At 39.4% G+C, this 25,535-nt stretch overlaps 1 protein-coding gene across 1 annotated transcript in view; it reads left to right on the top strand.

The window, feature by feature from the left end:
- Positions 1-25,283, top strand: part of LOC145981405 (calcitonin receptor-like) — a 477,125-nt gene extending 451,842 nt beyond the window's left edge. The window contains exon 3 of the mRNA XM_083114642.1: positions 25,222-25,283. Coding sequence (XP_082970768.1) covers positions 25,222-25,283 — 62 coding nt within the window. The remainder of the gene's footprint in view (positions 1-25,221) is intronic.
- The last annotated feature ends 252 nt before the right edge of the window (positions 25,284-25,535 follow it).

Raw genomic sequence — 25,535 nt, 5'->3', positions numbered from 1 at the left:
AAATGAGGTATTTCCTAGAGAAAATTATAATTTAGACATGTCCAAGGATGATTTCCTCAAATTATATGAGGCATTTTCGGCATTCAAAAGAGTCACTACTGGCAATACTGACATGTATTACACACCAGATGAATTCAAAGCACAGAGACCCATGTTTGTAATCAACACCTCAAAAAGGAAACAAGTTGTGGTGAATGACAGGACAAACATTAAAATTATCTGTGAATTCCATGAGGCATTACCTGATGACACCATATGTAGTGTTATTCTCATAGGTGAAAAATCATATGTTTATGATGTAAGAAATGAGAGAGTCACGGAGCAATTCTAGAGGGCCGATTCAAAAGCCCCTTGATTACAAAGCAATAATAGCAACACTTTGCTGTCAGAGAGGCCCAGACACTCTACCAGCTTTGAAACCTCAACTGTATATCAGCTAGCAGTGAATATCTCATGTGTGGGCATATTATTTTGTTGTATGTATTTCAATCTTACATATTTTATCAGGACTCAAACCCGAGCCTCTTGCTTACAAAGCAACAATATTAACACTTCTCCATATGGAATATATCCATATTTTACTGGGTTCTGAGACCCTAATACAGACAAAATTGGATTTTGAACTGTCATAATATTCTCTAAGCCTTGCCTATGCTCGTATTATCAGAATAAGAATTGCTTTCAGCATGAAAAACAGTTCATTGCCACTGTGTCAGAAAATGTATCTTTATCTCAATGATCTTTGTTACATTTTCCCCTGTCGCACAGAAAGATTAATGGCCCCTTCAGTGAATTACACAGAAATATTATTAATGCTCCCTTCTAGCTGTGTAGATTATATCTCTTGCGTGCCGGCAAGGCATGCAAGCAAAACATTAGTCTTTTGATAGATTAATATCAATTCATGCATTTCCGAGCTAATTAATTGCAGGCAACATCTCAAATTTTGCTTGCATTTTTGTATTGAATTAGATCTGTAAGTTGTAGAGCATAGGAATATGGCCAAAAACAATATCAAAAGGGCCATATTTTTGACAAGTTTATGAACAACAATCACACAGATATAGCTTTTACACACATGGCCGAATCTGTCTGAGGAGAGGAGGGGGGGGTTTCAGATCTGGGAGCTATCAGTTGTATATCAACTAGCAGTAATTATTCTCAAAATCTCACGTGTGGAGATATTATTTTGCCACATGTATTTCAATCTTACACATTTTATGAGGACTCAAACCCGAGCCTCTTGCTTACAAAGCAACAATATTAACATTTTTGCCATCAGGGGAGGCTTCATATTTTATCAGGACTTAAACCCAGAAGCCTCCTGATTACAAGGCAATAAAAACCATGGAGCTATGCACCACACTCTACTGGGTCTCAGAACCCAGGAGCTATGAGCTTTATATAAGTATTTTTGCTTTAGTAATCTAGAGGCTTCTAGGTTTGAGACGGCCCCCTCTAGAATCAATCTGAGAGGGGGCTCATCTTTTCTACACTAGAAATCAAGATTCCTGGGATTTTGACAGAAAAACACACTATAAACAATAAGATGATATGGGAACTTGGCATAGTTTTAAGTATAGGCAAATCTGTCTGTTGAGAATTCTTCTTTTCTACACTAGAATTCAAAATTCATGAAATTTAAAAACATATCACACTTGAAGAATTGGGGCATATGCCCCTCTTGACATAATTTTAAGTGTAGGCAAATCAGGCTGTTCAATCATTTGAGCTCTTCTTTTCTACACTTATAAGTTGGGTTTATAATACAGTCAATCATACTACTCGTGTACAATTCAGAAAGCTGAATCAAATTTCAATGGAAATAAACAACATAAAAATCTGGAGTTTGCCCTTTCTTCTCCCACTATTTTGGGGAGAAGGTGCAAACCTTAGTATTCTCTTCAAACAATGGACGTTTCCAAAGAGATTGAAACATGTTTCATGTTCCTGGCTGCCATACAAGTTGAATAATGAGCCACAATGTGAAACTCTGTACGGAAATGTGGCATGGATATGTTGCGGAGAGGAGGGAGAGGTTGGTCATCAATATGAATTTCCCAGGCTTGCTCCAGACCTGTGTCAGAGTTTCCACCCAAACATAAGAGTATGAATGTCCAAAAAGCACATTCATTTCGTAATCAGCACCATGATACCATATAGTATCATCGGGCCAGTACGGCCTTACTCTGATGATACCATATGGTATCATCGGGGGAGCAAAGGTTAAGCCTCTAAATATTACGTGGAAAATGCATTGAATTATCATTTTTTCTTGTCCGTATGGGAGTAGTAAGGGGACTTGTCAACAGATGGAGGGGATAAGAGCGGGTGGCACCGTCCGATAGTTGTCGGACGTCGTAGTAAGGCATTTTGTTGGGCAAACTGAAGGAACATGGATAACAATAGGTTATATTGATACATACGATTTTTGTCGAATATCGCCACCCGAAAGAGTATCTCACTACAACATGCGACAGAAATTGCATGGACTGCAACACCCAACAAAAATCGCATGCATAAACAAGAGGAGCTTTAGACTGCAAATATGCTGCTGGAATTTTATTACTCTTCTGGCTCACTTCACCTTATTTAATGTAGCAGTGCTTACGAAGGTTTTCTTTCATCGTCCTGACGTATTACTGGTTTCGCACAAGTTAACATACGTTTACAATGACACTGCACTATTCTTAGATATCAAGAAGAATCCAACAAAACGTAATATATATTGAATACTATCACGAAAAAGTGAAACATAAATCTGCATTGGTGAACGTTATAAAAATTAGCAAGTGCATGCTCCCAACCTCAAATTTACTGTAACACTAGTATTGCAATGAAATTAACGCCACTCTCTGTCCTGTCTGTTTAAACTCGTGAGAGATGGTCATTAATCTCTCACTGAGTGAAGTTAATGTCCAATATTATGAAATAAAATACTAATAATAAATTCGTAAATATTTTAATATCATGTTTACTCAAATCATTCAATGATAAAAGAAAATCACTTTTTTCAAGAATTGACTCTTCTCTGCCAGCCCTGCAAAATTTTCACTTTCCATCTACTGATTTATACGAAGGGTGGCCAGAAAGTAATTTCCGAGTAGTAGGGACATTGATTTTTCGCAAACGCCAAAACCGTGAAAAATGGTAATTGCTGCGGAGTTATGTTTAGGAATGTGCAGTGATGTCTGGACACATTTTTCGTCCGTTTGAAATATCGAAATAATGCGATTTTGGCATACAATGCGAATTGTTGGCGTTTTTAACGATTTTTTTAAAAAAGAAATGTCCTAAAACAAGGAAAAATTCCATGAAATCCAACATTCTTGTCTTTTCTAGGCCATGTTTGTGTACATAGAACATGCAAGTTTTCCAACATTTTACTCAAGAGTAAACTATAGTTATACGTACATGAAATAATTCCGACAGCCACATTAAATCATGTATTTCCCACGATTTTTTCAACTTCTATCGAAACCATTTGCATCACAGAGCAAAGTGGCAGGGTTCTAACAGGAGATCGAGTGCGTATCTACCGTCACACGGGAGCCACATCTTCGTATTTGTCGCACGAGATATGTTTTGAATTACCAAGCTAAGTGCGCACCATCGGCATTTGTCGAGCGAGTAATAATGGAGTTCAGTCGTTAGAGCATCTGACTACTATGCAAGAGACCCGGGGTCGATCCCCTGCGGGGGAGAACTGGGATGTTTTGCACCTATTCAAACTGCTCCGGCACCCTCGAAAGTGTGGGGCCCTAACTCCACACCCCTATACACCTTCATGGAAAAGTGCAGGGGAGCACTTTACTTTTACTTCGTCAAAAATCTGTTCCAACATATCAAACTGTCACGAAAATAAGTAGAACTTGTCACCTACAATTTAAAATAATAGTTTAAAAGCACAATGGAGTATTAAGTTTCGGTATATTTGGCAGATAAATGTTCTAAAACAAAAACGCGAATTTTGGGAAACGTAACACTAACAAGTCAGAAAAAGATAATGCCAATTTTTGGTGCCATAATATATCGGTATCTGTCACGTGAGATTGATTGATTTTAATTTTTTGGGTGCGTCGCCACTTATAGTCATTATGCACCCTTCAGTATATACGGGGAAAATTCAATTATCTAAAATCCTTAGCTTAAAATTAAAGAAAGGGTATTCCCAAAATAACTTTCAAGATATCAAACTCTCACGAAGCCAGGTGACTTACAATTTGAAACAGTAGTTTTAAAACACCATGAAGGTATAATTTCAGATATTTGCCAGAAAATGCGCTAAAATGAAAATGTGAATTTTGGGGAAAATAACACCGTATAGTAAAAAATAAAAAATAAGAAAATACACCAATTTGAAAAAAAATATCAAATTCCCTACCGATTAGGCATAAATAAAACAAGAATATCAGTTGTAATTTATTGCATTAGTAACAGTGAGTCCTAACCTAATTTTCAGCATAATCACCACTGTTGTTCTGGCATTTGTCGTAGCATTAGTGTTGTCCACGGGACGAGACGGGACAGGCTTTTAAAAATTCGAGACGAGACGAGATTGACCATGTGTCATGAGACAAACGAATATTTTCGAGACGAGACAGCATTTCCACGAGACTTCCACGAGACGAGACAGGCCAAAGTCTCGTCTCGTGGGCAACACTACGTAGCATGGCACTAAATTTTGTATGCCCATGGTATATGTCTGACAGCAAAGACTGGAACTATCTCTACCGCAGTGTAGCTGTCAAATCCTTGCCCTGCCAGAAACCTCTTCAGTTAAACAAAGAGATGAAAGTCGGTAGATTCAAGGCCAGGGCTGTACAGGGAGTGGTCCAAGATCTCTCACCTAAAGTGATGCAAAGGGCCCGTGTGTACTCAGCTGTATGGGGTTGTGCACATTCGATTGGCCTTCTGTGAATTGTCTGCACCATCGTCTGACCATACTATCACTCACGACGTCCGGTCTGCACACCTCACACGATTGCTGGTGGCTCTGTGTCAAATTCTGAGCGTGCAATGTAGGCTACATCGCAGTCGGTGGGAGACTGTATGAGAGCTGCAATCTTTAACCTAGAACTGTCCTAAAAACGGCTGCATTGCAACTGTATCAGATTACAGCTACATGCCACTTCTTCCTGCCTGCATGTGTGTCTCTCTCTCTCTGACCACTAGTGCTGCGTATAGGCACCATTGGAGCTTTTTTCAGGATGCCCCTCGTATATTAACTTTAGAAACTTTTATTATTAGTGTTCCTGTTTTAATGTGTGGTTAGCTAAATAAGGTACCTATACAATGCAATTCTATAAATTCCTTGCGTTAAATTTCTAATACCTACGTATCCTTTTCGTCAGGAATAATGGTATAACTGCATGTTGTCAGTTTCACAGTACTTCACTTGGATATACTGTACTTAAGCAGAAATCCCATTGATAATGTAAGGAAATATGACACTTTCTTTTGTATAATTCAATTGTTTCACTTATATGCAAGAGTTAAGTTGTTTGCTTTACAGAGAAGAGAGAAGTAGCTTTATGCATTGAAAAATGAGTCCGCACTCATGGTTCTTGCAAGCAGAGGGTTTCAAACCTCAGTGGAAATATCAACATATAATACCGAGAATGTATAAGGAGACTGATAAATTACAAATTGTCTTTCTTAATCAATCACTCTTCACTCTTATCTCATTTAGTCGTAACTTTATAAAAATAATCAAGTATTTTATTTTAAGTAAACTTATGACAAAATTCTGTAATCCTTCCCTAGCTTGTGAATTGTAATAATTTTCCAAATTCACTATTTTGCAGTTTGAATTCAAATCATAGAGGATAGAGAAATTAAGTCAATTTCATATAAGATAATATTGGTACTTAACAAAACCATACGTGGATCTGTGTGAGTTTATTATTTCTATTTGCAAAAACATAGATTTAGTTTAGTTTGTAATTGTCAGGGAAAAATGTAAATTTTGTCCTGGAAAACCTGGAAAAGTCAGGGAATTTCATTTCTGCTTGTTTGTAGCCACCCTGATAGTGACACTCCTAATGCCGTTCAACTCCAAGACACATCTGGCATCCCTGGGGGTCTGGGTGGGAAGGGAGTGATATGTAAAAATAATCGAAAAGAACCGATATTAGTGTGGAATTCATAGTTTTCGGGGTCGCTAAGATGAATAGTGACACTCCCAATGACGTTCAACTCCAAGTTCATTTTACACTATAGTTAGAATTCATTATTTTCCTGACTAATAGAAGATTGGGATAAATAAATACCCGGGCAACGCCGGACAATCAGATAGTTTTAAATATATTCAATTCCGGTACAGGAGAGAAAATCAGCAAGCGTAAATGGGTTCTGGACCGTAAAGAACCTTTTTATCTGTAAAGTATTTCAATTCGGTCCAGGAACCTTTTTTGCAGATCAATTTAAAACCTTAACTTGTGAGGTGCGGTCTCACAGACCGCTTGAGGTTCTCCAAGTTTCAGATTACCGCCTTTCGTTGAAACTAGCGTCGCCACCTTCCGTCTACCTTACGCAATAGTGTCCTTGGCCCTCCTCACAGCATCAGTTTCCCGCCAGCGTATCGTGTATAAGGAGTGAAGCTTCTTTTATTGCCAAGAGCGGTCTGCCTGACGTACCTCACAAGGAGCGTATTGGCGAGTGACGCGCAGTCTTCTATTAAAATTAGAAAAACTAAAAATATTTTTGAACACTTTTTGCTTTCTGTAGTTAAATTGCACTTACTACTTGCCAAATATATCGTAAAAGGTTATTTTTGTGCATATTTTTGACAGTACGACAAGTGAAATAAATATGTTCACATTTAAAATAATTTTTGTAGATAAATAAACTAATGAATATACCGGGTGTCCGAGAAGTCTTTGTATGAAAACAAAAATTAACTGTATCCGCTATATGCAACATAGACATGAAAAAATGGTACCAAAATGTTCGGAAACTATTCAAGTTTTATTGGCAATAGGAAAGAAATCAATAAATTTCCACGTGAGTACCCTTGGTAGCACGGAGTACATCTAGTCGAAATTCAACTTCTCGCCATGCATTAGCCAACATCAAAGGAGGGATTGATGTGATCACTTGGGTTATCCGTTGTTGCAGAGTTGCAAGATCGGATGCAGGAGTTCTGTAGACATTGTCTTTCACATAACTCCATAGAAAAAATCTAAAGGGGTTATGTCTGGAGATCGTTCAGGCCACGCCGTCGGTCCATCTCGACCAATCCATTTTCCAGGAAATGTCTGTTCAAGGTAGGAACGAACCTCCAGACTCCAATGTGGCGGTGCACCGTCTTGTTGAAAGATAACATCTGGGTGGTATTCTAGCAATTGAGGAACAGCAAACAATTGCAACATGTCGAGATACACTCCAGATGTTACGGTGTCCTCACAGAAAGAGAATGGTTCGATTATTCTGTCATGCAGCAGCGCGCACCAAACGTTCACCTTCGCGTTGCCCAAGGTCGACTTCCTCACCTCATGAGGGGGCTCTTTACCCCAGATACGCACGATGTTTGAAAATGTCTCTGCACTGTGTTTTGTGACCTGCTCTCGTGAAACCACAGGACACACTCAGCCTTTTTCTGATTTGTGTACATTTCCGGTTTGCTGGACACTGGCACTGCTACACTACTGCAACGATACAGAAATCTGAAACAAAAAAAACTTGAATAGTTTCCGAACATTTTGGTACTATTTTTTCATGTCTATGTTGCATATAGCGGATACAGTTAATTTTTGTTTTCATACAAAGACTTCTCGGACACCCGGTACCGTAGTAACTATATAACTTACGTTCTGGCACTAATTGCTGTCCAATCAGTCACTAATACCCATGTATTGTTCTTCAATATCACAAAGTTAAATTGGTAATTTATGTTGAGGCAGGGGTGAAAAAATTCAGAGCGGCCTGACAGACGTACCTCACAAAGTATGGCCCAGTATAAGCACCTCACAAGTTAAGGGTTAAATACGGTCCAGGAACCTTTATTCCAGGATCAATATAAATACGGTCCAGGAACCTTTTTTTTTTTTCAGAATAAGTTTAAATAGGGTCCAAGTTCCGTATTGAAATGAAACAATACGCAACTTGGATCGAATACGGACCTGACGATAAACAATTATCCACTTGTGAGCATGAAAGACTAATCCAGGTGCTGGCTGCCTCGAGAATCTAAGGTACAAGGTAGAAATGGGCGAAACGCAAACGCTGCAGTCACGTTACCACTCTCCATGTAGCCCCATTCTCTCGCGCGCGTTCCTTCACTTGGTTGTAGCATATCTACTCTCAATGTGACGCCACGCTAATAAAGTCCATTGCGTTATGTACAGTAACTCTTCGACAAGGGAGTTTTTGAACCTGGCCCACGAGAGAGCAACAGCGTTTTGATTTATTCCCTGCGCTACGTTTTCTACAACCGCAGTGTGACATTCCAATGTAAAACGTACTCGCGGACATTTTTAGAAGGCAACTTTTAATCGGTCAAGTCTGGTCTGTAATTGTAAATAAATTCAATTCCGGACTGGGAGAGAAAATCAGCAAACGTAAATTAGTTCTAGACAGTGTATAACCTTTTCATATTTAAATCATTTCAATTCGCTCCAGGAACCTTTTTTCCGGATCAGTTTAAATACGGTCCAGGAACCTTTCTTCCGGATCAATTTCAATTCGGTCCAGGATCCTTTTTTCAAGAATGAATTTCAATTCGCTCCAGGAACATTTTTTCCCCGCATCAATTTAAATACGGTCCAAGAACCTTTTTTCAATGTAACAATACGCAACTTGGACCGAATTTAAATTGTGCTAGAAAATAGTTTCCGGTCCTGCAGCAGAACACAATAGAATTCATTACAATTTTTGGGTTCCTGGAGCTTTAACAACCCTGTTTGAAAGTACATGATGAGCTACCAAGTGTGGATTGAATTTCTTACTATTCTTTATTGGTTTTTACAGCACTAAGACTTCAGGGACCTTGGGTTCGAATCCCGGCATGAACATGTGCTTTCTTTGTGAGTGTCCCTTCATCAATTTCATCATATTATCACTCATCCTCATCGTTGCCATTAGCCAAATGTTGCAGAAAAGCGACGCTATATACATATATATAAAAAATACACCAAATCACATCAAATTATTATTTTTAATTTCTCTGTAACATGTAGAGGCTGCCATTTCTTAAAGAGAGTTCAAAACATGTAAATACTTTTCTCAAACTAACTAACTAACTAACTCTCTAGCCTTCTTAAACCCGAAGGTTCATGGCTGCAACAACACAGGCCTTCCATCTTTCCCTATCTTGAGCAAGTTCTATATATCTTTTCCATCCCTACCGATTTCCCTTAGGTCCATCTCAACGTTGTCCCTCCATCTTCGTCTTGGCCTTCCTGCAGGTCTCTTACCATCAGGTTTCCTAAAAAGAACCCTGTAAACTCCTCTTTCCTTTCCCATTCGTGCCACATGGCCTGCCCACCTAAGTCTTCTTGATTTATCATTCTAATAATATCGACATGAATACAAATTATGTAGTTCTAAATTATGTAACCTTCTCCACTCACCTGTCTCCTCATCCCTTTTAGGTCCAAATATTTTCTTAAGGATCTTATTTTCAAATACTCTCAACTTTTCTCAAACACATTAGACTTTAGAAGTTTGTCCCTAATCATTATCATCTTTATTCTTACCACGTCAATGAGAAGTATGGCACTCAGTTTCATCCACAATATTTGTTAGAGTGGGTGAATAGATTGTCACAGATATTGGAGGTAGTTGTCAACATGTCCATTGATCGGCAAAAGCAGATCTTTCTGCCAAATTTTCATTGAAATATTGCCGCTCTTATAGTCTATTCTAACCAAATCTCTCACGTTCTACTGTAAAATCACCCCGCGAGCTTCCGGTAGCTCGCGATCGACGATTTGTGGCGATCCCTGGCTTAAGTCTTCAATGGAACCGCAGTTCGGTATCTTCGACACAACCCCAGAGGAAGCCCAATGGACGCGTATCTGGTTTCGAGCCACCACCTGTTTTTCGGAAAAGCGCTGTAGTCACATTTCCCTGCAGTGTTTTGACATCCATTCATTCGTATACAGCGAATACAAAATGCATGTGTACGTTTTATTTATAACATCAAACATTTTGACAACCTGACCCCGGCTTTCAAAGACCTAGGCTGGTTCGACCTTTCAACACGCCGTCGCTTCCACGCTCTTACAGCGCTCTACAAAATAGTGCATTCAAAAGAACCCCCCTACCTACTTTCACGATTTCAACCCCTAAGGGCAGCACACACCTTTGCTACCCGTTCACGAAACAACTCCCTGCTCACCATCCCCTCCCACAACACAGCGTTTTATGGAAATTCCTTAACGGTCACTGCCACCAGAGCGTGGAACGACCTCCCTAATGACATAAGAAACTCTTCTTCTCTCGGCAATTTCAAATCAAAATTAAGAAAGCATCTTCTGGAGGCAACTTATCAGTACTGAAAACAAGGAAAGAAAATAAAATGAAACCTCTCTTGATCTAAATTTGCAGGACAAACACCGACCGACTTTTCTGTATTTTAAGTATTTTTGTTAAGTGTGTGTTCATGCTGTACGTGCATTTCTTACGGTTCTTACAGCATATATGTGTATTTTTGTGTTTCGTTTTTTTTGTGTTGTTCATTTGCGTTTTTTCTTCATTCTTTTTTGTGTTTTTTTTTATTTTCTTTGGTATTTTGACGTTTTATATTTCGCAAACTGTTAGATATTTCAACTAAATTTGTAAAATGTAAAGTAGAGATGGTTAAGCGTAAGAAAAGGCTTGTGCCTTAACTTCGCCATCTAAAAGAAGAAGTAAATAAATAAATAAATAAATATATAAATAAAATATACTCCAAAGGTCTTGTATATTGTATAAAAAAATAGCACAAGGCAACAACACAATCTAGCAAAAATAAGCAACCTCACGTTGAGAAATCTCCAAAGAAACTGAATAGGCAACATCTCGTTTACTCCACGTGGACTTGACGAGAGCTGTCATTTCTTGTATGGGGAAAGGTGTGAGGGGAGGATATACTTGACTCCACGTGGACTTGACATGTGGTTGTCAGAAGAAAACTGATCCTTCGGTTCTTTCTTTGAAGTAAAGTGACGTTCCAATGAGGACGACAACTTTGTTCTACACGTTACTATCCCACGTGGACAAGGTTCTCCTACATCAAGCACTTCTCCCGTACAACGTGGCTACCTAACCAACGCTAGGGTTCAGTTCAGTCACCTGAAATTACTCATACCATCCATAAAGTAGCCGAATCCATACACAACTGAACTTGACATCTTAAAACGGCCAATCCATTTGCAAAGAAGCGTCCTCCCACCCACCCCTCAAGGTCGCAACGCCTCTCGTCAGGCACGAGGATTTATTGCTGTCCTAATCAAATGTGAAAGTGGATGATGGGTTGCGGGCAGGGTTGTTTAAAATCCAAGAACCCATACATTCTAATGGGTTCCTTAACATGACCTAGGGCCTCCCCGATGGCACAGTGCTGGCGTCATCTCCTTGTAATCAAGGTGTCCCGGGTTCGATACCCGGTGAGGGCACGTAGTGGTTCGGATCCCACTTTAAACTGTAGGTCCAGTCCCGATTAGCCTTACTGTGAATAAAGTGGACTAAAAACACCAACTCAATCAATCAATCAATCAATACAGGACAGGACCGGAACCTATTTCCTTGTACAATTTAAATTCGGTCCAAGTTGCGTATTATTTCATCTCAATACGGAACTTGCACCGTATTTAATTTGATCCGGTAAAAAAGTTTCCTGGACCGTATATAAATTGATACGAAAAAAAAGGTTCCTGGACTGAATTTAAATTGATTCGGAAAAAGGATCCTAGACCGAATTTAAATTCATCCGGAATTGAAATAATGAGAAGGTTTTTTACGGTCGAGAACCCATTTACGCTTGCTGATTTTCTCTCCTGGACCGGAATTGAATTTATTTAAAATTCCTGGTTGAGGATGGGGTCAAGTTCCAAGATTCCTTCAGTTTTTCCGAAGATTCTGGCAAAAGAACCCCTGGTTTGCTTATAATCTCCCGCGTAAGCATTGGAGCGAGTGGTCACGTGTTCCACAGTTCCAAAATGTCATTTCAAAGCATCGTGAGGACAATTCTAGAGCTTCGTGAAAACAAGTAGTAGCGAACACTGATGCGCTGACCATACAATGAAAGGTTGTTTGGCAGGACTTGACCCTTTAAGGTTGATTGCGTTGCGGCGTATACTTTAGTTTAGGTATGTAGCTTTACGAGAGAAGTAATTTCACAGCGTCAGCAACAGTGAGGAAGTTTGTGACGCTGTAGACTTCCCCTCAAAAATTGATTTCATCACTGTCTCCTTCTCTACTTCTCTGCTACTCTAAGCTTTCTCTCTCAGTATTTTTTCTGTTCTTATTCTCTCTCTCTCACCCTCTCTCTCTCGCTTCCTACCTCCTTCATTGTTCCTCTCCTTCCTTTCTTCTTCATTCCATCTCTCTCTCTCTCTCTCTCTCTCTCTCCTCCTACCTTCTTCATTAAATCTTTATATCTCTCTTTCTTCAAAACATCTTTATTTCCCTCTCCTTCCTTTCTTCTTCTTTCCATCTTTATATCTCTCTTTCAGTCTCTCTCTTCCTACCTTCTTCATTGTTCCTCTACTTCCTTTCTTCTTCATTTCATCTTTCTCTCTCTCTTTCTATCTTCTTCATTGTTCCTCTCCTTCCATTCTTCATTCCATCTTCCTCTCTCTCTTTCTTCCAAACATCTTCATTTTCCTCTCCTTCCTTTCTTCTTCATTCCATCTTTATATCCTCTTTCTCTCTCTCTCTCTCCCCACCTCTCTCTCTCCCCTCCCTCTCTCTACACATTCACAATCTCACGATTCTCCCTTCTCTTTATTTTCCCTTCTTCTCCCTTCCTCTATCTTTCATCTTCTTTGCTTCGCCTTTTATTTACCTCTCTTTCGCCTCCTTTCATCATTCTTTTTGTAACCCCTTTCTTTGTTTCCTTGAGATTCTATCTTTGTCACTCTTTCTCTCGCTCTTTCTATCTCTATTTGTTGTTCTGTTCATATTTCTTATTTTCTCTCTCATATACTTATTTATCCTCGAGGCCTCCACAAAGGCGTGGTGGCAATGTTTCACCTTGTAATGAAGGGGTCCCACGTTCGATTCCGGGAGAGATACATTTGACGGTGACTGGGATTCTATTTTAAATTGCAGGACCAGTCCCTATATAATATGAGCATAAAATGGGTTTAACATAAACTTCTCTATTTGCGTTAATCCCTAATCAATTTACTCTACTCTATTTTACCTTGTACTTTCCTTCTTTTACTATTTTTATATCTATAGTTAGTATGTAAGTTATATATGCACTACATATTTTGTTATTATTTATTTCATTTCAATATTAGAATGTTAATACGTCCAAGTGAAATATTGTGTCTACACTTTTGGTTGATTGTGTTTATATGAAATGTTAAGCTTATGTTCTGGGAATTGTTAAATAATGTATGTGTTCCATTCCTACAGATGTATATACTTACTTTATTGTTATGAATATGTGTGTGTGTATATGACTGTATGTGTGTACATAGGCGTAGCTACGGGATGTGCCGGGTGTGCCTAGGCACACCCTAATGGGCTGCTTTATCAAAGAGAATTAAGGACAGATATTTCAATAAGAGAGAAAATAAGCGGCAGTTTGTAAGAATTTGAAAATGTCATTACTTGGTACAAACGTGTGCATTATCGCTGATGAAACAAGTGTGTGTAGTTTTTCGATTTTTTGATGTCATTGGAGAAAGAAGATATTTACTGCAATCTACTCTGTACTGCAGCACTTTTTGTGTACCTGTCACAAGCTGCACGTGTGAGAGAGAGCTTTCTCCAAGCTTAAACAAGTTAAAACTAAATTAAGGGTAACTCAGAAGCAGAATAGATTGGAAGCCCTGCTCTTGCTATTTGTGGAACAGGAAAAAGCTTAGTCTTTTGATGTAAATGAAGCTACTGATGAGTTTAAGAACATTGTTCCTTTTGACAGACGTCTCTTGTTATAGATGACGTGTATTTTGATGTATTTGTTTGTAACATTTATGAACATTTTGTGTGTGTGTAATTTCTATGCAATTTGATTTTTTCTACTACATATATTCAGAAATTTTCAACACTGTCATTTAGTGAATTTATATTCCTTTACAAACATCAGTGCAGTTAAAGAGCCAAGTGATTGTGTTGCAAAATATGCTATTAAAAAGGTACAAGACCTCATCTTTTTCTTTGTGCACACCCAAATATGAAGTTCTAGCTACGCCTATGTGTGTGTATATTGTTACATGTTTATAATTTGAATAGAAGTATGTATACAGTAGTGTAATCTTTCTTGTAATTGGAGTGATTAGGCAAATCACTAATCTAAACACAGAGGACTAAAGTAACTACAGGGTGGACCAAAAGTCGCAATACATAGGGAAATAAAATTTTGTTTTTAAGTTTCCATATTTATTTATTTTTAACGTGTTCTTTTCTAATGCGTATTCATCAAGAGTGGGAGAAATGTATTGTAAACCACTGGTAACCACGTAGAGCATAGTATATGAATACATTGTTTCTTATCACAACATATTTATTGTTCCTGTGTATTGAGACTTCTGATCCACCCTGTAAAGTCAATATCGGCGTGTATAGTGGTATGCAGGTTTATGTAACGGGCTGCGAATCCAGACCCTGCTTCAGATCTCGTGATACGTATAGATGTTCTATTAGCCACAAGCGAACCAGCACAGCAACTCTGCCCACGCCCGAGACTGAGCGACCTCAGTGACATCTATCGGTGGAGAAGGTCCTCGTAAGCGGATTAATTAATCGCTGCTTCATTGTGTGTTAATGGACCCTGCATGTAACTCGTGCGTTAGAGAATACCATCCCTTTTCCAGGTTCCAGGTGACTGGAGGCGTTTTCCAGTGAGCGAAGCGAAGTAGCTTTTCGGTGTCATGCTGGGCAACAATCAGGACCTCAATTAGTGACTTATTTGCTGGCTGTTTTTGCCAATCGTCATCAAAATGAGGGTACTGAACTGGAACACATTGTCGAGGCTTATAATAGCCGTTCCATGTTGTACAAAATACAGGGTGTACACGATGAACCTTATGCACGTTAAACTGGCTTGTTTAATGCACACGAACCTTGAAGTAAGCGCGCAGTGGAATATTTCCGCCTTAAAGGTCTACTTATTAGCTATGGGGCGGCTATGCTATTCGAATGTACAGATACAACACTGTTCCAAATTATGCGAGTTCATTGACATAATGTGCAAGCACAATTAGACTACATAAAGAAAGATTGTTCGATGATAAACATTGTCTTATCACTTGGGCCAGTTTGATGGATATTAGTTTAACTAATTAATAATAATGAACTAAATCTGTCTTTTGACTGTCAAGTCACTTCTTCACGTAGTATAGACGAGAAAGATGATGAACAAAATATAATTGAGTGAGCGTGTGCAAGATCGGAACTTAAAACATTACGGACATTACTTATCCTTCTCCTCCATATCGTGGTTCCTAGGACACCTTCACGAAGTGTCTACCTTGACGGAAACAACTTTCTCTGGGTCAGAATCCAAAATGCGCTGCCTTAAGGGCTGCGAGGTCGCGCCGAGGCTTCCTTATTACGTCATTGCGTAACCGATTCTATTGACCTCTGGTGGCAAAATTAATAATGATTCCATCAATCTGGCAGAAATGAAACAGAAATATAACAAAGTGACTGCTCCTCGGACTACGGTCCATAACCTACGTGATTTTGAAGTGATGGGAAATTAAAACATACGCACCTGTACATCTTTTGGTAATTTTATTGCAAAGAGCAACGTTCTTACCACGCTTCTATGTGATCACCTTTAGTGACACGAAGAATGTCCATCCGGTATTCCACTTCACGCAGCAGCACGTCGTCAGGGCTGGTATCCATGGCAGCAACAATTCGGTCACGCAAAGCATTCACGTTTGGCACCATCGTTGAGTAAACTGCGTCCTTAACATACCCCAGAAGAGTGATATATGTGGGCTATGTGGTGGCCAGGGGATAGGGCCCCCTCGCCCGAAAGCGTGTGCTTTCTCTTGAGAAGACGCCATTTTCAAAAAAGTGACGACAGCCCTGCCAAGCATGACGCACGCGAACTAAAAAAAAGCACTCAAACTTGAGCGTATATGGCAACAAGTACAAAGGCTGGATTGTCGTAACTTTATTTTCTGATTTTAAACATTGCTTCGAAACCCAGTAGGTTCATCGTGTACACCCTGTAGTTTACATGAATATTGCCGAACATCGACAGAGACAGAGAGAGAGAGAGGAAGGAGAGGAAGTGATACGGATGGACAGAAACAGTGTGAAAGCGGGAGACAAAGATACAGAGAAAGCAGGACAGAATTAAAGAGAAAGGAGAGAGAAAGTGGCTGATAGAGATGGAGAAAAACATCGTGAAATCGACACGAAAAAAGGGAAAAAGAGAGCAAGTGACGTATATGAAACAGACAGAGATAGGAATAATATAGAGACAGGCAGACAGAGAGAGAGAGAGATGGAAAGAGACAGACAAATGAATACAAAAAAAAGATATTTGATTTTTTTATATTTACGGTCGCTTTTCTGTCACGTTTAGCTAATCGCGAAGATGAGGATGTGTTGAAGTTGGTTTAGGGATACTCACAAAGTGCCTAGACCAGGATTCGAACCGACGACCCTTAGCTAGCCACTCCGCCATGGAAGTCGGCAGAAATGAGAGATGCGAAGAATGGTAAAGTAAGAAGAAACAGAAAGAGATGTAGAGAAAGGCAAATTAATAGAGAAAGAAGGAAAGGAATATGTGATTTCTCTCTCTGTGCATGTGTGTGAAGGGACGACTACATGTAGCTATATATAGATGGAGAAAATAGTTTCTTAAATTTCCATTATATATTTAGATTAGGGTAACCATACGTGATGTTTTGACCGGAACAGTCCCTTTTCAGAGGCGTGTCCCGGTCGTCCCGTCGTTATTATTAAAAAACCACTATTTGTCCCGTTTTATAAAGTCTAGGAGTTATCTTGAAAACGAAGTATGGATTTGCAAAAAAAGACGTATTATTTTGTGTGTGCCATTATTTGTAGAGCAGTGTCTTTACATAATTGCAACAAGAATTTAAATTTCCTGCATCTTGACACGAACTGAAAAGAAAATTCTAGAATTGTGTGTCTGATATGTTGGTTAATGTTTTCGGGGAGATTTATAAACGATTGATGAAAAATAATGCTTGTCTCTAGAAGAATGGTTCTTCTGCTAAATTATTCCGGCATTACTTAACCTCAGCATGGAACTAACATCAAAGGTTGATCAAAAAGAACGAGAAATGCTACGTAAATTAATAACTTTTGACAACTCGAGATCATATTTCATTTATTGTTTATGATGTATCATTTATGCGATCCATCCTTTAATAAATAGTACGTTAATGAAGTTCATATTAATAATAATTTTATAATTAAGCTTAACCGATTTTTTCGGGAAGGGCGGGAGGCGGTAAACTGATCTCCTTGGGATGTCCCGTTTTTGGGTCAAAATATTATGGTCACCCTAATTTGATGCATATATTAAACTGCGAATTTTTGCTCGTAAATTACTTTTCAGTGCGATGAGAATTTTATGTAAATTCTTGATGTTTGGATTGAAACGTGGTTTTTCATCTGCAATAGTCCCTGCGGGTCTTCAGTGTCTAGGAAGACGCACGAGACCACCGCCAGATGGCTCCAGCGTTCCCATTCATTTAATATTCATAATTCCATCTTTTAAATCTGAGGGAAAACTTGATTAGCGTTCTCTTAGGAACGTTATTTGTGAGTGAATATAAAACCTTCCGGTATCCTTGGATAAAAAATGTGGCTGAGAGGGAGAGCTTCTTGCTGCCTTTAGGTTACGCAGCCTGTTCTTGTACTTTGAATACTCTGCCTTTCTCCTTGAGCTACTAAGGTTGCTGGAAATGTTTCTGCAAACTACCAACAGTGGCGCTAGTGTTCTGCTATTATAAAAATCGGAAGAATAGACTTTTTTTATGTTTAAATTATCTTTGATTGTTTGTTTAAGCCTATTCGTTTATTTTTCACAGCAGTTTGAAGAAGTAGTTTCGTGTGAGAAATGGAAATTTCTCGTGAACACTTTCGGGCAATGACATTTATGATTTCAAATGAAGTTTAACACCGAAACAATGCATCGAGCGACTTCATTTGGCTTTTGGACATCCAATAGGACTCTGTACAATTGGTTTTCCGAATTGCAGCGTGATCGCACATTTCTCAGTGATGAATTTCGTGAAGGTCGTCCATCCACGTCTGTTGTTTCCAGTAATGTTGATGCTGTGCGTGAAATGATTGAGAGAGATCGGTATGTGACATACCCTTGAAAATTGACATGAAAGCAATACATACGATTTTGCATGGTCATCTCAACGTACGAAAACTTCCAAGCCGTTGGATCCCACACAACTTGCCCGAAGCTCGAAAACAGGCTCGTGTAAATTGGTGTAAAGAAATGCTCAGAAAATTCAACAGAGGCAAGTCAAATTTGGTGCACTACATCGTTACAGGGGATGAAACTTGGATCTATTCATAAGAACCCGCAACTAAACAGCAATCCACTGTTTGGGTGTTTCAAAATGAGCGGAAACCAACAAAAGTTGTTAGTTCGAGAAGTGCTGCCAAGCAAATTATTCCTTGTTTCTTCGGTTATACTGGACATGTGGCAACAATAGCTTTAGAAGACCAAAGGACTGTAAATGATGAGTGGTATACAACAAATTGTTTGCCAGAGGTCATCAATGAATTGCGTAAAACAAACCCAAATCGTCACATTATTCTTCACCACGACAACGTCAGTTCCCACTCAGCACACCAAACTGTTGATTTCTTGTCCAGTAAAAATGTCGAATTAATGACTCATTGTCCGTATTCACCTGATTTTTCACCTAATGACTTCATTTTGTTCCCACACATGAAAAATAAGATGCGTGGTGAGCGATTTGTGTTGCCTGAAACAGTTGTTGACGCATTCTGAACAGCGGTTTCCGAGGTATCAGCTTCAGAGTGGAAAAAAATGCTTTCAAAATTGCTTTGGGCGTATGCAAAAGTGTATAGATCTTTTAAAGGTGAATACTTTGAAAAACAATAAAGCCATTCCCAGAATTCCACATGTCCTTTTTCATATTGATTGCAGAAACGTTTCCAGCAGCCCTCGTATGAGGTCAACAATGAGGTGCTGTTGGCTCGGTGAGATTGGTCAAGATTTTGGTGCTATCAGTTCCTTTAGCATTGTTGATTGAAAGTAGAGTACTGCATTGGACCACGTTCGCTCCAAAATACTCGATCGAATCTCCCACGCTCGAGCATGATTCCCTCGAATATGTAGAATATCAAATATCATTTCAATCGGACATTAATCGTACAAATAACGGGTGACACAGGAAAGTGAACTCATTTTTGAATTAACAGTATACAGTTAATGTGACACCAAACTTTCTTCAGTTCGTCTAATGCACGGGGTTTATCGATGTAAACTCGCTCCTTTAAATACCTCCACAGAAAGAAGTCGCACATATTCAGGTCGGGAGATCGCGGAGGCCAAGGAACATCTCCGAACCTGGAAATCAAATGATCATACGTGAACACGCGATGTTCCACCGACCGCCATGGTAGAGCCAGCGTATTTTTGGAACAGCTACGAGTTCTTTCACTTCGCTAGTTAGCGAACCTAAAATGCCAGTCGTGAATGCGGCGGCGTAGCAAGTTGCGCAGAAAGAATGCTCAGAAATCACTTGTGCGTGTCAAGTCGAGGTGCTATGATCGGGTGTTTGAGTTTCGCGTTCTTGCCGGGCCATTGTTGTTTTCCATTGTTGAAGACCGGGTAGAAGTGCTATTTTGAATTACGTTTCACGTGAATAATATGCCTCCTACACAGACCAAAATATATCGTAGGACACTTAAGGGACATGACGCCAGGGGTCCTGGGCATGGATGTTTGTGAGTGTCCATTCATCAGTTTCATCATATCATCACTCATCCCCATCTTCGCAAATTAGCCAAAAGTGGTACCAGAAGCGAAGAAAAATAAAAACAAATCAACAACAACTTAAGGGACAAACGCGAGAAGTTGTCGCGAACGTATTAAAATTTAAGCAGGAGGAAGCCGACCAAAATGATCTGAAGAAAGTGATAGACCTTGTTGTGCTGAGACAGGTGTCTCTGTAAATACAATAAATCAATTAAAAAGGAAAGGTCACAAGTTAATGCGTGAACATCTTCGTTATATAGCACGCCACGTAGAAATAAAAACCGACCACGGCCATGTACTTACAAATATTGACGATTTCGATATGTGCGTTGTTCGAAGGACAATAAACGAATTTTATACCACAGACAAACAAGTGCCTACAGTAAAATCTGTCCTCGCTAAATTAAAGACTTCAATAGGGTTTAAAGGGCAGGCGTCTAGTTTGTTAAGGGCCGGTTTTTCAATGTTCAGTTAAGGTTCATGTTTACACGTAAATGGAAGTTTGTGAAAATTTCGGTTTTTCAATGTACAGTTAGCTCGTAAGTGGAAGTCTGGTGGCAATTATCTTTACTGGTACTTCTTCTTGTAGTTACCAACCTAACTGGAAGTTGCGAAGCAACATGGCTGCCTCGTGCAGCTATCCAAGTTGCACACTCGGAACTTCACTGTCAGATGAAACAAGATATGATTCATAATGTTAAATTGGTACAGAATAAGACTTGTTTTGTAAGACCACTTTGCTATGTAAACGGGTCTTTCAAGATGATGTGTACACTAACGAACTCTAGGGTTAAATATAAGAAGTAGAGATGACGTCAGGCGTGATCTGATTGGTGCTGCACAAGACGAGCTCGAGTGTTCAAGAGCGACCAGGAAGGCTGAATCACTCGAGTTCTGGGTAGCTCGCCGATCAGATACACTAGCGTTATTCATGTAAGGTAGAGTTCGTTAAGTCTAATTGGTATTTGGTATGTGTCTTTAATTTAACTTAGATGAATTAATGGAACGATAGAATGGTTCCAAAAGATTTTGTTAACCTTATTATATTTTTCAATTTGGTTTCAATACGTGCAATAAAACTCATGTTAATATATAACTTCATCTGGTTTCTTTGAACCATGCTGGTTTTAATTGTAACATCTGTATTTTTCAATGAACATTCTCGAGACGCATAGGACTATCTATAGCATGCTCCACTGCGCGGTCACATCAGCCTCGTTTCCTCACGGGAGTTTGGTTTTCTCGAAGGAACCGAGGGTGGTGATATTTGTTTGGCAGAGCTTGCCAATGTCCATGCAAATATGGAAATTAAGCAGCGTATTTGCTAGAATTCGCTTGGCAAGGTTGTGTTGGAGAATTTGTGGCCAGGATATCCGGTCTACCAGGCGGAACAATCTGCAAACAGTAATTTGGTGCAGGGCACCACCTTTCGGAGCGGGTTGTGTTTTGTAATACTGTCCTGGGGCGAGACAGAGACACACAGGGGCGAGTACCTGTGTGGTGGGGATCGTCGGCCGGTCACTCTACTCTACCTAGCTTATCCATATACGGAGTTCACGGGAAGAGTAGGAGACATACCTTTCTCTGATATGCCTACGGACTAGCCTTGCCTATTTTAGTGCATAAAGTTATAAAGCTAGTGACTTCATTATAACAACGTTAAGGGGAGAAAGTGTAGGTGAGTGTAAAAGAGATGGGAGTGTCTGTGTATGCGTGGGGGGATACTTACATTAAATATAATTATCCCAGACGTCTCTTTCTACTGTGGTGACAGGAGTGCCTCCTTCATACGCACAGTTGCTATGGATATTCTTAGGGCTTAATCTTAGAGTAAGTCTTTAGTGTATTATTACCTTAATAACAGTCACTGCGGAATCATATGATATTGGAAATCATGGGGATAACAGATAAAGCAAAGTGTTGGATTTTATAGTTTTAATAGGCAACGAAACAAATAAAGAATAGAATTAGATGTAATACAAGGATCAAGACATACAAGCTTTTAAGGCGTAATGATGATTACAAGATGATTACATTGACCCATGGGGGTTTTGTGTTCAGTACATTTAAGACATTATGCTAACGGATATATATCCTTTAGTTTCTAGTGTAAACAAGAATATAAGGGCAGGCGTACAAATATGGCCCTTCGGACATTAGTTCGCTTGATCCAAACATAGCTCTCCTAATAACGGAGGTGTGTCATTATACCAATCAATCTACTGATTATAATCCTACCTAATTCTGGGTGTGTATGTTAGTGTAATTAATGGTGTACGTATGTAAGTTGAAACGTCCTTCGGAGCAGAATGACCCATAGCTTAGTTAGCTAAGTGTTTCAAGTCTACCCATAATGCTAACCTTTTCTCCAGCGGTGGCATGAGACTCCATTTTACTCAGGGTTCGGGAAAATAAACGAGCACTTAGTGGGCTATGACGTAGTTGACCAGTTAAGTTCATTGACAACTCAAAATTAAGTAAAACATATGAAGGTTTATTTCATCACAAACTTAAGCAAGGAAGGAACTTAGACCCTTTTACAGTAGTTTTATACATCCAACTTATAGTTTCACAGATACAGATATATATATATATTCATATTTGGGCCTCTCTATATAGTTACGGCCTTTTGTAGTTGAACTATACAAACTTTTAACCCTTAATGAAAAGGGAACAGGTAAACCCATACAACTTCGTATATGATACCTAGTAATCTTGTTAGAAAAACAATCACAAAGGGTTTATAAACAAAGCATCTAAAAGAAAAAGATTAGTGTAACCTTGGAAACGGCTTTGTTTCCATGTATAGGAGTAACTGGCCAAAAAACTAAGGAATAGATTCTAAGAAGCGAATTTCCCAGCATCGAGGAGATGGGGATTCGCTGTTACCATACCCAATGGGTCTGGTTTCCTAAATATCTCTCGCCCGAAAGCGGAGTGGGTCCTCTCCCACCAGAAGGTGGAGTGGGATATATTTTTCTCTCCCTGTTAGAAGGAGTTTACCTCTGCCCGTAGGCAGAGCCCTACTTCTCTCGTCCGCAGACGGAGTCAAACTGAGAGGCTAGCCCCGCTCTCGCCTTTATATTGGGTCGGCGACGCTAGCGTAACCAAGTGGAAGAAATATAAACTATTAAAAGTATATAAAAGGTAAAAAAAAAAAAGGTAAAGTGCTCCCCTGTGCATAGCACCACGCCATGAAGGCGTAAAGGGGATGTGGGGGTAACGCCCCACACTTTCTTGATCCGGTCGTGAGTGGGGGTGATGTGATCAGCATCACGCCCCTGACCGCCTTTACCCCCCAGGGTTTCCCCCAGGTACCCATGTTATTCGACGCTGGTTGGGCACCGGGGCCGCTTCCATCGTTAGAAAAGTATATTCTTACATTAAATATTAAGTAAGTTTACCAAATTAGAGGTGTAACCTGTTTTTAAATTGATACATTTCTTATTACATATTTTTATCAGAAAGGTCACAAAAATAGAGGTGCGACTCTACAAATTGTGAGGAGACGGGTTCGTTACAAAGTGTTGTGTATGGGCAGAGAGTGTGCCATACTTGTAATATAGGGGAGTTTGTCCCCTGGAGGAGTAACTATTTATCATACTAAGTACGGACTACACATTTATAAAGATTATGCTTACCTTCAGAAGAAGATACTGTTACAACGGAAGAATCCCAGCGATCGTCTCTGGTGAGGGTCGATGAGGGTCACAGACTGAACTCAAAAGCTTTGAGAATGACGTTTTAAAGTCAGATCAACAGCAAGTGGAAGGTTCCCTATTCTGTGCAGTACTCGCCCACTGGTCAAGAGGAGGGAGGATGGTGGGGAAATGGAGGGCAGAACCACAAAAAAATGAAGAAAGGGGGATTTAAGCCATATGTGCGTTGGTGACGCCATATCCTATGCTTGGTAACATGGTTCCTGTTGTGCCCTATGTGCCTACGCCGGCAAGTTATCACTCTAGCAAGAAATCGGCGGAACCAAAAAGGGTATCCGGTTTCCAGTGACTTGCATGTGTGGGGCGGTTAGACATCAACCAACCTTTGACCTTCCCAGTATGATGCTGGCAAATAATGCCTTCACTCAAAGTTCATATTACCACATGTGCACAGGCAGGGACCTAACAGTGGTCCCATTACGATCACGATTCAGTTCCAAAGTTCTTATGAATTAAATATGGCATGCTCAAATATAAGTTGTAGGCCCTAAAAAAATGTACCTAGGGAGCGTACAGGATTATCACTGCCAGATAGGACTCCGTTTGAAATTTAAAAAGAAAAAAAGAGAAAAGGAATGTCCGAATATCTGGAGGTGACAATACGAGTTCGAGTCCTGGTCACGGATATTTTTTTTTCTTCTTGTCAATTATTTATTACGTGTGTTGCCTTTAATTCATGCTTTATTTTTGAATGATCTTCTCGGAGAAATATTACAGTACATTTTTAAATTATTTTTACTCGTACCTTCATATTTTTAGAAGTTTAGAAATCATGCTTACTATTAACATGTTTCTTTCGCTCAACAAACATGCATAGAGAGGTACAAAGCATGCAGTCAAATGTACAATATTTACATATTAATAGTGTTTATATCAACAGACAGGTATTATTAATGTCTCGACTTTCGAGTTCTTCACGCTTCTTCTACAAGAAAGTATTTGAGTTTGCGTCTCATAACAGTATTTCCCCCACGTAGAATTCACCTTTATTAGAAGAAAGCTAAATTTGTAGTGCTGTCTTTCGTTAATTTATTTCGTAAGCATACAAGATGGATACGCAACCATTGTTCCTATAGTTTCCCAATGCAATAACGCGCTTGTAGTTCTATATTTAAACACCAGGCTGTGTGCCAGTCGACGCGGTTTGAAACTATACTAACATATGGCGCTCAGATCGATTTCCTGTAATTTCCGTGCTTCAGAATTGCCAACACACTGTTTTGGAGAACAAACCATGGTTTAGTTAAATGGCAGTTACTTTCCCATTGAAAAATCCGGTGCTGGTTAAGACTGGCTATTATCTCCAACTGGCAGTTAGTTAACAGAAATATTAACAAGACATTTAAAAACTGGCCCTAAGGTTTTTTGAAAACTCTCTTTCAGGTGAAAGAAAGTGCAGAGTAATAGGCACCTACTTATTGAAAGAAACGATATTCGCAATGTGAGAATAAGTTATCTGCATATAATTTGTAGATATCGAAGGGAAGGGCGTCCTATTATTTATTCCGAGAAACATACATCCACAGCTCTCACACAACCTCCAAAGCATGGTGTGACGACACTGTTGAGGGCCTAAAACCTCCAGTATCCAAACGGCAAAGCCTGATTATTCTTCATGCAGGCACCCACAATGGATTTATCCTTAACGCCCTTTTGATATTCAAGTCTGGTCAAAAAACTGGTGATTATCATACAGA

Source organism: Lepisma saccharinum, chromosome 29, assembly GCF_977018435.1.
Source record: "Lepisma saccharinum chromosome 29, izLepSacc3.1, whole genome shotgun sequence".
In the NCBI taxonomy this organism is placed as follows: Eukaryota; Metazoa; Arthropoda; class Insecta; order Zygentoma; family Lepismatidae; genus Lepisma; species Lepisma saccharinum.
The sequence above is the reverse complement of the archived record's forward strand: the minus strand, read 5'-3'. Positions and strand labels throughout refer to the sequence as shown.